The 16,776-nt window shown below is 47.7% G+C and overlaps 1 protein-coding gene and 1 pseudogene across 1 annotated transcript; both read left to right on the top strand.

The window, feature by feature from the left end:
* Positions 1-16,776, top strand: part of LOC124961428 (complement factor H-like) — a 119,067-nt pseudogene that overhangs the window by 78,604 nt on the left and 23,687 nt on the right.
* On the top strand, positions 6,422-8,599 carry LOC124961900 (sperm motility kinase Z-like). Its single transcript, XM_047520949.1, has one exon. The coding sequence runs from the start codon at positions 6,422-6,424 to the stop codon at positions 8,597-8,599; it is 2,178 nt and encodes a 725-aa protein (XP_047376905.1).

The raw sequence follows: 16,776 nt of genomic DNA, 5'->3' as shown, positions 1-16,776 counted from the left end.
AGTAAAATCAAGAATTAATAAATGGGGTGGCTTCAAACTAAAAAATCTTTTCACAGCAAAGAAACCAATAGAACCTATGAAGAGAAAGCTTATGGAAGGGGAGAAGGGTACCACTTGCACCTCAGATAGAGCATTAATCTCCAATATATATAATGAACTCAGAAAAATTAACACACACAAAAAAGACTCCCATATAACCCAATCAGTAAATGGGCAAAGGAAATGAGCAGGCATTTCACAGAAGAAATAGGAATTGCTAAAAAACATGAAAAAATGTATAAGATCTCTAGCAGTAAGAGAAATGCAAATTAAAACGGAGATTTAATTGCACTCCAGTCAGAATGGCAATTATGAAAAATACAAGTAACAATAAATGTTGGGAAAGATGTGGAGGAAAAGGTTCAATCATACATTGCTGGTGGAACTGCAAACTCATGCAAACACTCTGGAAAGCAATAGGGAGATTCCTTAGAAAACATGGAATGGAACCACCATGTGACCCAGCTCTCTCACTCCCTGGTTTATACCCAAAGGACTTAAAATCTGCATACTATAGTGATGCAGCCACATCAATGTTGAGAGCAGCTCCATTTGCAATAGCTAAGCTGTGGAATCAACCCAGGTGCCCTTCAACAGATGAATGCCTAAGGATAATGTGGTATATATACACAAAGGAATATTACTCATTCATAAAGGAGAATGAAACTATGGGATTTTAAATAAATGTATGGAAGTGGAGACTATCATGCTAATTGAAATAAGTCAGTCCCGAATAGGAAAGACTGAATGTTCTCTCTGATATGCGGATGCTAACATACCATAAGGGTGGGTGTTGGAAGAATAGAAGTTCACTGGATTAGACAAAGGGAATGAAGGGAAAGGAGGTGAAATGGGACTTAGAAAGACAGTAGAATGAATTGGACATTACTTTCCAATGTAAGTATATGAAAACACAACTGGGGAAACTGCACATCATGTACAACTGCAGTAATTGGAACCAAGTTAGAATACATCATACTCCATGTGTGTATAATATGTCAAAGTACACTCTACACTCATGCACATTCAAAAAGAACAAATTAAAAAATCATGTAAACCAAAATAAATAAATAAATAAATAAAGGGCCACATAGACCCACCCCTCTGTCCTTGAAAAGTCACTTTAGTGGGCTGGCTCTGCTTTCTGCCTGTACCTTTCCATAGTAGACATTCTGATTCCTATCATCCTACATTCCACGGGTCTCCATTACACCTAGGAGAGACCCCAGGGCCTGTCTCCATGAGAGCAGCACTCAGGATCGCCTGCAAGGGGGTTGTAGTAACCTTTAAGTGCCTGGATGACTGAATCATGGGAAAGAAATCCTAGGGAAACAATTCTGTACACAGCCCTGTGGGAACACGGTGGACTGGGACTTTCTATCCAAAATAGTCTTTAAAGTGAGTTTACATTATATAACCTTAGAATGTCCTCACAGCAGCTTTCTTATAGTCCCAGTACAAATGACTTGCCTTACTTAATGGTGCTCATTTCCTCGGCAACCACATCCTTCCTGGTCTCAATGATACACCATAAATTTTATAAACAAACTACGGTTTGAGAAATCCTTTAAAAAATTTTTTTTGGTACATTATACACTAATGGAGTACAACTTTTCACTTCTCTGATTGTACATGAATTAGAGTCACTGTTTGTGTAATCATACATGCACATGGTGTAAGGATGTTTGTCTCATTCCTTTCTATTTTTTTCTCTCCGTTCTCTCCCCACCCCTCATTTACCTCTACACCATCATTCCTCCATTATTCCCTTACCCAACCCCCTGGTATTTATCAGAGAAAACATTTGGCCTTTGGTTTTGGGGGATTGGCTTATTTCACTTAGCATGATATTCTCTAACTCCATCCTTTCAACTGCAAATGCCATAATTTTGTTCTTTATGGCTGAAGAATATTCCACTGTGTTTATACATCTCATTTTCATTACCCATTTACCTATTGAAGGGCATATAGGTTGGTTTCACAATGTAGCTATTGTGAATTGAGATGCTAGAAACATTGATGTGACTGTGTCACTATAGTATGATGATTTTAAGGTTAAGAAATCTTTATGCTCTGTTTGATCTTTCTAACTGTAAACCTAGTTGAAAGCAGACAGAAATCTCAACTCTAAAACCTGAATGCTGATCAAATTGGAAATATCCTTCACAAAATTAATGATTCTAGGACATTTCAACACAGCTCAACAGAATGTCTCAATGCATGGAAAATCAAAGACTAGTTCTATGCCAGAAGGTAGCACAAATCACATTGCCTCCAAATATGAAGTCCTAGTTTCCTGTGGACACCTCATCAACACAATTTGTACTCTTGTACTGCTGTTGGCATTCCGTAATCCTGTGCCAACACCAGTCTCACCTCTTAAGGTCCATGGAAAGTACTCTACATGTGACAAGTACTTTTCTCCAAACGTTTCCAAGGACTTCTGTTAAACCACACACAAGCGTTATTGAACCACATGGTAGATATAGACACAGAAGTGACCCCATTTCATTATACCAGTCTTCCATGATATTCAGAATGTGTTGTCTTGACAAAACACCTATGGGAAAACAGTAAAATGTACATTTATTTGGCCGAAGATTTCAGTGCACAGGCCTTGACTCTAAACTTGAAGCTGCTTGTAAAGTAGAATATAGTAAGAGTGCAGAACTGGAGGTTGAAGAAAGTAATCATCTAAAAGTAACCAAAGCAGAAGTGAGAGAAACAGGAGGGTGAGAAGCAGAAAACCTGCCCCCAGAGAGCAAGTCCCAATGACTTCTTCCTCCCACTGGGCCGATTTCCTAATGTCTCTACCACTTCCCCATAGCCCACCAAGATACAAATCCAACAGTGGCTCAATCCATTCAGCACCTCATATCCCCATGATCTTATCATCCTTCCAAGGACCCACCTCTCAACCCCAATCCACTAGGAACCAAACCTTCAAGACATGAACTGTTGGGGGATTATGCAGGTGAAGGGCATAGTGGGAAGATGTACGCATTGCTTAGAATATGGATTCAATGCAGGCCTTGGGGTCAAATAACACTCATTTCAGATGCATTCTCTTCCACTGACCCTCAGAATTACCATGGAAATGTCAATATACTCTGGAAGACTGAGAGTTCAAGCACATTCAGGAGGAATTATGGAGACACATTGTGTGTGTGCATGTGGGTGTGTCATTGTGTTTAGCCACTAAGACCAAGAAAAACATGAGATAGATTACCTGCCCTACGAAAAAATGGGAAACATTTTAACCTCAAGAATATGATGGACTTCACTAGGAGAATCCCCCTCTCTGAGCCTGTTTGCCCAGTGACAGCAAGGAAACGAAACCTCCAAGTCACCCTTGGAGCTTCACCTGACTTATGTGGGGCTTGGCATGGGATCCCCACCACTCTGATCAGTGACTCTCTGATTTACTGTGGACATGTCACGAACTCTGAATGCCTCAGAGTTCTTTTTTTTTTTTTTTTTTTGGGTGGTCCTGGGGATTTGAACCCAGGGCCTTGTGCTTGCAAGGCAAGAACTTTACAAACTGAGCTATATCCCCAGCCCCTGCCTAAGAGTTCTTGTTCATTCAAGAGGCCTTACTGAGACTATACTCTGTGCAAAAGTGAGGGTGTGTGTGTGTGTGTGTGTGTGTGTGTGTGTGTGTGTGCCCACGTGCATGCGTGCATGTCATTGTGCTTAGCTGCAGGGGCCCACAAACTCCTCTGAGAGAATGTGTGACCTGTGACAAAATGGAACCCACACTTTAGCCTCATGTACAGCGGACCACGGCAATAAGGCAGATCTGGGAGAGAGTGAGGCACAGTGTAGGGACCACATGTGTACATGCATTTCCATGTGCTCTCCTTTCTTTCCCCCACCCTTGGTCTCAGGTGAGAGAGAGAGTGTGTGAGGTCAAATGTGGAACCTTGATCAGGATAGTGGCTTCCAGGGAGCTCTCTTCTGGCTCTCTCAGTGTGCCTGCCTCTCTCTGCTCTGAGTCAGATGTTGTGCACGCAATCGTGGAGGACCGTGGTCTTTTCCCGACACGCGAAGCCGACGGATCTTGTAAGAGTCAGACTCAGGTGCGATTCACATGACCTGTACTGTCATCTGACTGGGTGCTTTCCAGATCCCATCTGGTGACTTTTCCGAAGGTGGCCCGGAGATGGTGGGTGGTGCAGAGCGCCTGCTGATGTAGTTCACTGGGGGACCCCTCGGGAATTCCAGATATTCTTCCTAGCCCGTCTGAAGAGCTGTGTGTGTGTGTTACCCTAGGTGAAGTGGGTACAAGGAGGGTGGGTGGCACCACGCTTGTGTGAGTCCGACCCAGGTACAGCATTGTGGGGAATAAGGAGAGTGTACTGAGGGTGATAGGGAAGGGACGGAGCTAGGAGTCTCCCCTTGCCAGGGCCTCAGTTTTCCCAGTGACCACAAGGACACAAGAACCTCCAAGCCCCTGTTTGATCTTCATCTGGCACTCGTGGGGCTTAGCATGGGATCCTGGCCCCTCAGTGGGGTCGCCTGCCAAGGCTCCCTTGTCCCTTGTTCTAAGCACATTTGGAACCAGGGCCCCTGTCCTTGCTCTTCCTTCCACCTGGAACACACTACTTGTGTTCTGCCCTGCCTAGATGCTCTTCCTCTCTGGTTTCTGTAGCCCAAAAACCAGATGGCGGTTTCTCTGCACTCTGGCACGGCCCATCTTGGGACAGGAGCATTTCATGTGTTTTCACTCTGGGCGATTCCCGAGATGGGAGGACAGCGCATGTCAGGGCACCGTGGCCTTCCTCCAGCTCCTCTGGCCATCAGGCCCTCCCTGCAAGCTGCTCTTCTTTGCTTCTGGGCTGAGGTCTGCAGGCAGACGTTCCAGGGGCCATCCCTCTCCTTTCCATTACGTTGTCCTACAGGTCTTTCTCTCTGGTCCCCAGAGGTTCCCTTCAATGTCCAGAAGGGGTCCCTTGCCTTGTGGATCTCATTCTCATTCTGTGCTCTGCTCCCAGGCAGCCCCAGGCATCCCCCTGGGGTACCTGATGTCACAGTGTTCCTCGTGTACACACGTGTCAGCTCACCTAGACTGATCCCTGGAGGGTTGGGCCTTACTAAGCTCGTTTCCTTAATGACGACCAACAAAACACAGGGCTGCTTTGAGTAATTCTGATGATGTGGGCTTTGCCCGAGCTCCCTCTGTCTCCACGCAGCTGGGACTTCCCATGTGAAGTCCTTCCATTCAACCCAGAGCACTGCCCGAAGTCGGGGCAACGCTAGGTGTGACCAGGTGCCTGAGCTCCTGCCCCTCTGCTGTGGTGTTTTCACAGTGTGTGTTCCTCCCGAGTTCCAGATGAAAGTTGAACCCCAGTGCAGCAGTCTGGAGGGGTGGAGCCCCATGGAAGTGGTCAGTCCACCAGGCCAGGACCTCATGGGCGGAAGAGTGCCTTTAGCAAAGAGCACTTGTATAGCATATGTGGAGCCTGGTAGCTCCCCAGCACTACACACACACACACACACACATACACACTCACTCTCACACATAGTCCCACACACGCAAACTCATAACACACATTGACACTAACACACATTAACTCACGCACACAGCACACACACACACACACGCTCACACATTCACTCTGACACACACGTTTTCTGCCCCTCTCACACACAGACATACACACACACGCACAGTAACTCAACCACACTCTCTCTCTCACACACACACACACACACACACACTCTCCCTCTCTCTGTCTCTCTCTCTCTCTCTCCTCTCTCTGTCTCTGGCGTGGGCGCACACACACGCACAAAAACACATTTCACACATACACTCTAGCTCCTATATCAACCCGGGTAAGATGGGGCACAAGTGTCATGTCAGGTGTGCTTGAGACACAGGCCCTGGCAGCAGGAGTGCGAAGCAGTGTGGGTGACTATAGAGTGCGGGCCTATCTCCAGAGAACACCCAAAGTTCTGGGGATGGGGGCCAGGGTCCCCACGCTTGTGAGGCACATGTTGGGCTCCCGTTGAAGGCGAAGCTGCTGGAGCCAGAAGCCCCCAGGGAGAGGAACAGTGTGGTCCCAGGCCAGCAGCCACAGGGCCTTTTGTAGCTGTGACCTCACAAGGGGCCATTGTGAGGGAGTCCCCGCGGCCGGCTATGTAAGGCAGCGGCGGCACTGGGGCTTCGTCCATTGTGCAGGGAGCTGTTTTGGTGACCTGTCGGACTCCCAGGTAGTTAGAGCGTTTGGTGGTTTGGTGGTTTGGCGGTTGTGGTGTGCGGATTGTCTCTTTGATTTGTGGGTGTTGTTGTGTTGCTTTGTTGTTTTAGTTCTGCTTTGTTTGTTGGTTTTGTTTTTTGTGTTGTTTTGAGCTAGCTTCCTCGGGTGGCTTGGCCGCCGAGATGCGGAGTGAGAGTAGCGGTAGTGAGAGTAGTGCGGGGATGAGCCTGCAGCGGGGCCTCTCGGCCAGCTCCTGGTCGGAGGACGCCCTGGCGGGGCAGTATCGGGTCCTGGGGGACATCGGGCAGGGCAGCTTTGGCACCGTCAGGCTGGCCCGCCACATCCTGACGGAGACAGAGGTGGCCGTGAAAGTGCTGGGCAAGGGCAAGGGCAAGCCGGGCCCGGCCTCCATCACGTCCGAGGTGGAGATCATGAAGGCCATGGAGCACCCCAACGTGGTGCAGTTGTTCCAGGTGCTGGAGACGACCGACCACATCTACATGGTGATGGAGTACGCCGGCGGGGGCCAGCTGCAGCAGCACGTCCCGGAGGGGGTGGGCCTGCAGGAGGAGGAGGCGCGGGGACTGTTCCTGCAGGTGGCCAGCGCCCTGCACTACTGCCACGAGAAGGGCATCGCCCACAGGGACGTGAAGGCCGAGAACATCCTGCTGGACGGCCGAGGCCACGCGAAGCTGTGCGACTTTGGCCTGGGCCGCCTGTTCACGCCGGGAGAGAGGCTGGACACCACGTGCGGCACGCCGGCCTACTGGGCCCCAGAGCTGTTCCTGGCGGAGGAGTACGACGGCCCCGCGGTGGACGTGTGGAGCCTGGGCGTCCTCCTGTACTTCATGCTGTCGGGGCGCCTGCCGTTCCCCGGGACCACGGTCGGGGCGCTGATGGAGCAGGTCCTGCAGGGCACCTACGACTCTCCGGGCCGCGCGTCTGCCGCCGCACGGAGCCTGGTGGCCCAAATGCTGACGGTGGAGGCCGCGGAGAGGCCCAAGCTGGGCGAAGTCCTGCGGCACCGGTGGCTGAGCGCGGCCGGGCGGCCCTGCCCGAGCGGTGTCAGTGAGTGCGCCCCGGTCTACCCAGACCCCTTGACGGTGACGCTCATGCTGGATCTGGGTTACGGGCTCGCGGACACCTGGAGGTCCTTGAAGGGCCGCAAGTTCGACGCAGCCATGGCTACCTACCTTTTGCTCAGGCACCAGCAAAGCCAGGGGGCAGGCTTGGCGGTCCCAAGGAGGCCAAGGCCCTCATCGTCCTCGGGCTCTCTCGGGCTCCCCGAGCCCCGCCAGAGGAGAGCCAGCGAGCCCAGCCGTTACCCGCAGGGCGTGGTGACCGAGGCACAGCAGTGGCATGAGGAGCAGAGGGCCTGCAGGAGAGCCAGTCTGCCTACCGTGGCCCTGCGCAGCCTGCAGGCCCACAGCCCGGCGCCAGGAGGAGCCCCGGCGCCAGGAGGAGCCCCGCCGCAGGACCTTGCCGCCCTCCCGCCCAGCCCCGGGTCTGGAGGCAGCGGGTCACAGGAGGACGCTCAGGGGGCCCCCCAGAGGGTGTCAAGAGGCAAACTTGCCGCCGTTCCCACCGAGCCAGCCCTCGGCCGGACGGGGCGCTCTTGCAGGGAATGCACCAAGACGGAGGGCCACAGGGCCCCCCAAGGGGTGTCAAGAGGGAAGCCCGCTGCCCCCCACTCTGAGAAAGCCCCGGGCGGAACCAAGGCTTCTTCCCCGGAAGTCACCAAAACCGGGGGCCACAGGGCCCCCCAGGGGGTGTCAAGAGGCAAGCGTGCCGCCGTCCCCACGGAGCCAGCCCTCGGCTGGTCGGGGCACTCTTGCAGGGAATGCACCAAGATGGAGGGCCACAGGTCCCCCCAGGGGGTGTCAAGAGGCAAGCGCCCCGCCCCCCTTACCCCGCAAGCCCAGGGCGGGCCCAGGGCTTCTTCCCCTTCTTCCCCAGAAGGCACCAAGACCAGGAGGCCAGCGACCAGGAGGATCCTCTCCGGCCTCTCCCCGCCGCAGGACCTTTCGGCCGTGCCACCAGGTCCTGGGTCTGGAGGCCACAGCTCACAGGTAGAGGGCCGTAGGGCCTCCCAGGGGGTTTCAAGAGGCCAGCGTGCTGCCTTCCCCACCGAGGAAGCCCGGCCTGGGACCAGGGCCTCTTCCCGCGAAGGCACCAAGACCTGGAGGCGGGTGACCAGGAGGATCCTCGCCTGCCTGGCACGAGTGTGCTGTTGTTGCTGCCTGGAGGCCCCCAGGACAGAGTCCAGTCGGGAAAACCGGGTGGCTCCGACCAGCACAGGACGTCGGGCACACAGTGGACGATTTCAAAAGAGAGTGGCTCCGGAATCTGGGGTCGGCTGAGGCGTGGGCACGGCCAAGCAGGTGGGTCTGTGCAGCCCGATCCCGCCCCTGGGCCCTCGCTGATGTCCTTTCCCAAGCATGGGCCCCTCTAGGTGGGCGTGGTCCAACGGGGCGGGGGTGATGTGCCCTCGCCAGCGCTTCACTCTCCCCTCAGGCTGATGGCTCGGGATCTCATTGCTGGCTGCTGCGGCTGTGTGCCCAGAAGTGTGCAACCTGCAGGTGCCTCCCTGCCCTTGGTTCCAGTCCGGAGGGTGTCCCACCTGGGACACCTGCAGACCAGTGGAGCGACCGCTCGCCGAGCCACTGGCTGCAAGGAAAACCTCAGAGACTTGTCCCTGGGATGCCTCCCCCTGGCGGCTTCTGAATAAATTGCTCTTCCTCCTGGATCTCATCACGTGGCTGCTCCCAAGAGGAGCACAGAGACTTCACCTGCTTGGGTCCCGCTCTCTGAGTCAGGCCTAAGCACTTATTCCTTGGTGCAGGGGGCAGTCCTGTGGTCCTGGGAATGTTGCAAGGGAAGAGTGACTCCAGAGGCCTGTGGAGGTGGTCTTGGGAAACCCAGGATTCCAAGTGCTTGGGGAGGTGCTAGGCTCTGAGCCGCCTGGGGCCCAGGAATGCAGAGCCTGTGGGGCACGTCCTCACCCTGCTGGTCCCTGGTGAAGAGAGAGGAGGAAGGGACCAGGGACAGGACCTGGCCTGAGAGCATGCCCCCGCTGACCTCTTTCCTCCCACTGGGCGCCCCTCCCAAAGTCTCTACCACTTCCCCAGAGCCTGCTAGTTACAGATCCACTGAAGGCTCCATACTGTCAGGAGCTCACAGTCCTGGGGATCCAAGCACCCAGGCAAGGACCCCACCTCTCAACATTGCTCCCTGGGGGGACCAAGCCTTCAAGTCATGAGGTGTGGGTGGACTGTGAAGATGCAGAGCAGAAGAGGAGTGCAGACTTTGCATAGAAGGTGGATTGGGTGCAGCTTTTGGAGTCGGATGACTCCTTTCAGATCGATTCTCATCCAGTGACCCTCTGATTTACTGTGGACATGTCACCGAACTTTGAACGCCTCAGAGTTGTTGTTCATTCAAGAGGCCTTAATGAGACTATCCTCTGTGTGAAAGTGAGTGTGTGTGTGTGTGTGCGCGTGTGTGTGTGCGCGGGAGCGCGCGTGCGTCATTGAGCTTAGCCCCAGGAGCCCACAAACTCTTGTGAGAGAATGTGTGACCTGTGACAAAACGGAACCCACACTTTAGCCTCATGTACAGCGGACCACGGCAATAAGGCGGATCTGGGAGAGAGTGAGGCACAGGGTAGGGACCACCATGTACATCCGTTTCCATGTGCTCTCCTTTCTTTCCTCCAGCCTTGGTCTCAGGTGAGAGAGAGAGAGTGTGAGGTCAAGTGGGGAATCTTGATCAGGATAGTGGCTTCCAGGGAGCTCTCTCCTGGCTCCCTCAGTGTGCCTGCCTCTCTCTGCTCTGAGTCAGATGTTGTGCGTGCCATCATGGAGGACCGTGGTCTTTTCCCGACACGCGAAGCCGACGGATCTTGTAAGAGTCAGACTCAGGTGCGATTCACATGACCTGTACTGTCATCTGACTGGGTGCTTCCAGATCCCATCTGGTGACTTTTCTGAAGGTGGCCTGGAGATGGTGGGTGGTGCAGAGCGCCTGCTGATGTAGTTCACTGGGGGACCCCTCGGGAATTCCAGATATTCTTCCTAGCCCGTCTGAAGAGCTGTGTGTGTGTCACCCTAGGTGAAGTGGATACAAGGAGGGGGTGGGTGGCACCACACTTGTGTGAGTCCGACCCAGGTACAGCATTGTGGGGAATAAGGAGAGTGTACTGAGGGTGATAGGGAAGTGATGGAGCTAGGAGTCTCCCCTTGCCAGGGCCTCAGTTTTCCCAGTGACCACAAGGACACAAGAACCTCCAAGCCCCTGTTTGATCTTCATCTGGCACTCGTGGGGCTTAGCATGGGATCCTGGCCCCTCAGTGGGGTCGCCTGCCAAGGCTCCCTTGTCCCTTGTTCTAAGCACATTTGGAACCAGGGCCCCGTCCTTCTTCTTCCTTCCACCTGGAACACACTACTTGTGTTCTGCCCTGCCTAGATGCTCTTCCTCTCTCAGTTCTGTAGCCCGAAAACCAGATGGCGGTTTCTCTGCACTCTGGCATGGCCCATCTTGGGACAGGAGCGTTTCATGTGTTTTCACTCTGGGCGACTCCCGAGATGGGAGGACAGCCCATGTCAGGGCACCATGTCCTTCCTCCAGCTCCTCTGGCCATCAGGCCCTCCCTGCAAGCTGCTCTTCTTTGCTTCTGGGCTGAGGTCTGCAGGCAGACGTTCCAGGGGCCATCCCTCTCCTTTCCATTACGACGTCCTACAGCTCTTTCTCTCTGGTCGCCAGAGGTTCCCTTCAACATCCAGAAGGGGTCCCTTGCCTTGTGGATCTCATTCTCATTCTGTGCTCTGCTCCCAGGCAGCCCCAGGCATCCCCCTGGGGTACCTGATGTCACAGTGTTCCTCGTGTACACACGTGTCAGCTCACCTAGACTGATCCCTGGAGGGTTGGGCCTTACTAAGCTCCTTTCCTTAATGACAACCAACAAAACACAGGGCTGCTTTGAGTACTTCTGATGATGTCGCCTTTGCCTGAGCTCCCTCTGTCTCCACGCAGCTGGGAATTCCCATGTGAAGTCTATCCGTTCAACCCAGTGCACTGCCCGAAGTCGGGGCAACGCTAGGTGTGACCAGGTGTCCGAGCTCCTGCCCCTCTGCTGTGGTGTTTTCACAGTGTGTGTTCCTCCCGAGTTCCAGATGAAAGTTGAACCCCAGTGCAGCAGTCTGGAGGGGTGGAGCCCCGTGGTAGCACTCAGGCCACCAGGCCAGGACCTCATGGGCAGAAGAGTGCCTTTAGCAAAGAGCACTTGTATAGCATATGTGGAGCCTGGTAGCTCCCCAACACTACACACACAGACACACAGAGACACACACACATACAACCACTGAACTGAGAAGGGGAGAAAGATATATAGTAACATTAGAAGAAAGATAAGGGCTGGATCACAAAATGTTTAGATTTTATTTTAGATGAGAAAGAGCCTTTTAAAATGATCTCCGTGATTATGAGGGGATCCATGCTGTGTGCAGCAGAAGCCTTTACAATACCAAGTGACCATCTTCATCAAAGGGCTGGTAGAGTGCTTGGCCAGCCCAAGGCCCTGAGTGAATCCCCCACACTGCAAAAATAAATAATATAAATTAAGAATTCAAGAGTTATGAATATATGGTTCTCAAGGTCTTTCCACTGTCACTAGACGTGACTGGAAAATGTGAAGCTGTGAAGAAAAGGAGAGAAAGTAGGAGCAAAAGAGATAGCAATAGAAACTAACTGAGTGAAAGTAACTTTTTATTGACAATTTTAGAAAGATTCATGACCAAGTGAACACACAGTTTTCCTGGAGAGTGTAAGTCTCCAAAAATCGAATATATGACAACTCAGTATTCTTGCTTCAGCCTTGTTGGAGAAAACTGTATACAGATTGACAGATATTCAAATGTCCTGGGTATTCCTTTCTATGTGGAGATGTTCATGTTATTATCATAAACCACTTGAGCAAAACAGGTTTATAGAAATCCTAAATTAAACACCTTAGAGTAAAAAAATCCTTACTAACATTTCCATACGTCAGTACTTAGTTATATGATTTTGACTGGTAGACAAAGACAAATGATTCTCCTCCAGTGTTGGTCCATTGACATTTCTTTTTAACTTGCACTTTTTGTTATTATCTCTATAGAGATACAACAGTAGTTGTTTAATACTCAACAGTCAAAATCATTTTTTTCTTATTAAGGCAGTGCTTTCTATAATATAATGAAATCAAGAATTTGTATATAATGAACACAAAATAAATACACATACCCACACACATACAAAATAACTTTTAGGTTTGGGAAATTTTCTGATATTATTTCATTGAGAAGATTGTGTATCCTTTGATTTGTATCTCTGAGCCTTCATCTAACCTGATAAATCTTCAATTTGGTCCTTTCAGGTTATCCCATATTTCTTGGAATTTCTGTTTATAGTTTCTTACCATTTTTCTCCATAGTCCCCTTTATATTCATTATTATGTATTTTGGGATTGGGGATGTGGCCCAGTGGTAGAGCACTTGCATAGCATGCATGAGGCCCTGGGTTTAATCCCCATAATGAAAGAAACAAGTCAAAATTATATACATTGTCTTCATTACCTGAAAGTCTGTCTTCCAAGTGTTCTAGTCTGCTGGTGATACTTTCCATTGAATTTTTAATTTGGTTCATTGATTTCTTCATTTTGAGGTTTTTTCCCTGATTTTTTTTCAGAATCTCTATTTCTTGATTGAAGTGATCTTTCCTTTCCTTTGTTTTCTTTCAGATTTCATTCCTTACATGGTCCTTTACCTTGCAGATCATTTTATGTACATTCTAAATTCCTTCTCTGACATTTCTTCCACTGTAGTATCAATGGATTCTGTTATTGAAGTATCTTGGTTTGTTTGGAGTGATTCATTCCCTTGCCCTTTATGTTGTTTGTGTGTCTACCCATCTAACAATATGACTCTGAGATAGCAGAGTTTCAACCCTGTGGATCTGTAGTATTTCTGAAGGTTTCCAGTACCTAAACATTTAGGGGGAGACAAAGAATAAGAACCTCCAATGCAATATACAGCATTAAAGCAAACAGTTTCTGTAATAACATCTATAGGGCAAATTGTTAAAATAAACAGAAATGATATGATCAGTCATTTACCACAGTAAAAATATTAAGTCTGCAAATGGATTTACAATTTTGAATAGTGGACTGGGAGAGAACAGAAGTGATGTAGGATGTGATGATTATGAGGACAAAGGAGAGAAGATAGAAGCAAAAAATTAAAGGAAGAGTAAATGAGAGAACAATTGAGATTGGATATTAGCAGAAGAAAAGAGAGAATCGAGAGGAAAAAACACATAAGGTAAATTTTTTAAAATTAAAAATAAATATAAGGGCTGAAGATGTAGCTTGGTTGGTAGAGTGCTTGCCTTGCAAGCACAAGACCTTGGTTCAGTCCCTAGCACTGAAAAAAAAAAAACAATAAATATATAAAAATAAAAGAATACAAAAAAAAACTGAAATGTATTTACCAAACATCCTAGTCCTCAAAATACTGATCAATAAAAAATAATTGGTTTCAAAATTGCTAGAAATGAGAAAAAATATGAACACGTATAAATGCCCATACCAACAAAGGTCACAATTTAACAAAGAAAAGAAAAAAGGTCTCAATGGAAAATTAAAGAATTTGTCTGTTGGAGGTCAAAAGAGTTTCAACTTCCTTTCTCAGCAGTGTTAGGTGGGATTGCTGGGCAGAGAAAGGTAATCCTGTAGATTGATCTCCTGAAGGCAGGGTTTAGGCTTGGGTGGGCTCCAGGTTCTTCGTTGAATACCAGTTGGTCTGGAGACTTCAATCAGTGTGCCTCCATGTCTCAGCAATTGATGGTTCATTCTGGAAGATTGCACCCCAGGGATCTTCCCTGGGTTCCACTTGTGTGGCTGAGGTGCCAGTTTTTAGTCTACTACATCACCTGTGGACTCCACACTTCCTGGTCTTGGGTTCAGTCTCCAAACTCAATCTCTCCTGCCCTCACCCTTTTGATTGCCAGTCAGGCAAAGCTCTCCCAGCTAGTTCTGCAAGCACCAGATATGTAGTAGGAGGGTGGGAACCAGGTGAGTTTCCACAACCAGTTGTCCACTGTGTAAACCTCTCTCCACACTTGATTTTCTCCTGGTCAGTAAGACACACCCTATGTCATGCAGTGTGAGTTTGCCAGGCCTTTATTTGGGACCAAATGTGGGTTTGCCAGGAATCAGCTTCCCCAGGCCACAATATCAGGATTGCAAAATGATTCCTCTGTCTTTTGGATACAGCCGGAAGAGAAGGTGGCTTCATTCCCACACAAGAATATTATGCAGTATACCTTTCAGTTCAGTTGGGCAGTGTCTTTGATCTCTGAACTCACCATATTCAGACACAGCTCAAGCCTACCCTAAATGTGAGTTCTTTTAATTCCATTATCCCTCCACTTTGTTCATGGAGGGGCTAGTCTGACAGGTGCCTCCAACCGTGGCAGCAGCTGTGGCACTGGGGATTTCTTCCTTATTTTATTATATCCATCCTCCTGAGTTCCCCATCTACTTTGAATGTCCAGGATTAAATTCCAGTAAAGTTGCCCCAACCTTTTTTGTTGTTGTTGTTCACCCACCTTGCTGAGAAGCTGCCTATCTCCTTTCTTGGTTTCAAGCTACAGAGCCCCCACAAAAGCAACCTTCTCTCTTCCATCATCTTGAGACCCCCTCCAAAGTCAAAAGAAATTTTATGTAAAAGATTGTAATAGAAGTCGGGAGAGGAATCCCAGTGACTCTCATTCAAGTGTGGTATTTCTCAAGTAATTGGCAAAACTCAAAACAATTATGAAATTAATTTTGGAGGGCTTCTGGGGATTGATTCCAGACCCTTACTCCTGCTAAGCATGAGCTGCATCCCCAGCCCCACAGCAAAAATTTTAAGTTAGTTTTTGATGCATTACTTTTTAAAATAGTTTTTATTGTACATCTAATTTGATAAGTGTTTTAGTGCTTTACTGTTGCTAGTATGCATTTTCTTTCTACTATGGTTCTAATTTTTTATTGTGGCCTTTAATGAATTTGTGAGAAAGAGGTATTTCAAATAAGAAAAATGATTTTTCAATATTATTTACTAAAGTCACCTACTTTTTAAAAACTAAAAAATGTGAGAGGATTTTATACGTCATCCTTGTTTGAATTACAATAGTTAATAATAAGTTATAATATAATGATTGAATATTAATGTAAGGATTCAAGACACTTAGATATGACTATCAGTTTGACTTTGAACTATTTCTTAGGATTGTTCTGTATTTGTAATATAGTAATTACACAATTCTTAATGTTCCCCTAACTTCCATACATTAGAATTGCTTTTTTATATGATCTATTTTCTTAATAATATTAAACAGAAATGCTAGCTTTTTAAAATGTACAATTTAAAATTGTACAAATTTGGTTTTTGTTAATAAGTGAGAATAATTTCATGTTTTGAGAGTACAATAATGTAACATTAAATTTTACACATATCAACAATAAGTCATATTCAGTGAAAACTCATTGAATTTGGAAATTAAGTTTTAGGAAAGATATATTGCCATTCAATACCACCATATTTCTCAGAGTCCTCTACAAATAATGTTAGACAGGGATTAAATCCTAATATGTAACATTTAGTGTTTGTCTGATTCTCTCCTGCATGCATCACTAAACACCTACCTCATTTTTACATGATTTGTAAAATTTATTTTTTCAATGATCAATTACATATTCTTATAAAATTATCTTATTTTTTATTTTAGAAAGGGAATGCACAATTCGCAAAATAGAAAAAATCTTAATTGCTGATCCCAAGAAAGAAAAATAATTTTGGAGACTTGTTGAAATTTTCCTGCTGATCAGGACTTACAAGAGTTGGACCAGAATCAGTGCAATGCTACTATTTTGGATGGTCTCCTAATATCTCAGTATGTAAAGGTGAAGATTCACCTCACTGTTGTAGAAATAATTATTAGAATTTTGAATGTAAATATTTTTTTTCTCTTAATGTTTTATTGGCTTTCACTGTGTCTATAATACCATTCATGAAGTTGTTGATATGTGTTGTGTGGTAGAAAGCACAAACTACTTTAAGAATTTAATCACCAGTTATTTCTTGAAATATGTAATGAAAGTATTCATACATACAAATATGGTAGCTGAGACTAGAGGGACTTACTTTGTTACTTTTCATTTTTCCTATACTGCTACCATTAATACTGGACATTTTATATAGTTCAGGACTTCTCTCAAGTTTCACAGAGTGTATCTAAACAATATTTGAACAGTTAATTCAATGGAGTGTATTAGGATATCAGTTAAAAATGTGGATCGAATGCTTGTCTCATTGATGATACTTTCTCAAAAAGTTATGATAAAAGATTACTATAGAATGGAAAATCAATATAATTTCCACAACCACATTTGCTAACAGTTTGCATGCATCTTCAAAATATCTTCATTATTGAAAACAGAGTTTTAAAAATACTTCCA

The sequence above is a fragment of the Sciurus carolinensis genome, chromosome 12 (genome assembly GCF_902686445.1).
Source record: "Sciurus carolinensis chromosome 12, mSciCar1.2, whole genome shotgun sequence".
In the NCBI taxonomy this organism is placed as follows: Eukaryota; Metazoa; Chordata; class Mammalia; order Rodentia; family Sciuridae; genus Sciurus; species Sciurus carolinensis.
Note: the sequence above shows the minus strand (reverse complement) of the source record. Positions and strands in the feature narration are given on the sequence as shown.

Bases quoted from the DNA above. Each gene is read 5' to 3' on its own strand.
- LOC124961900 (XM_047520949.1), top strand. From the start codon at position 6,422: ATGCGGAGTGAGAGTAGCGGTAGTGAGAGTAGTGCGGGGATGAGCCTG.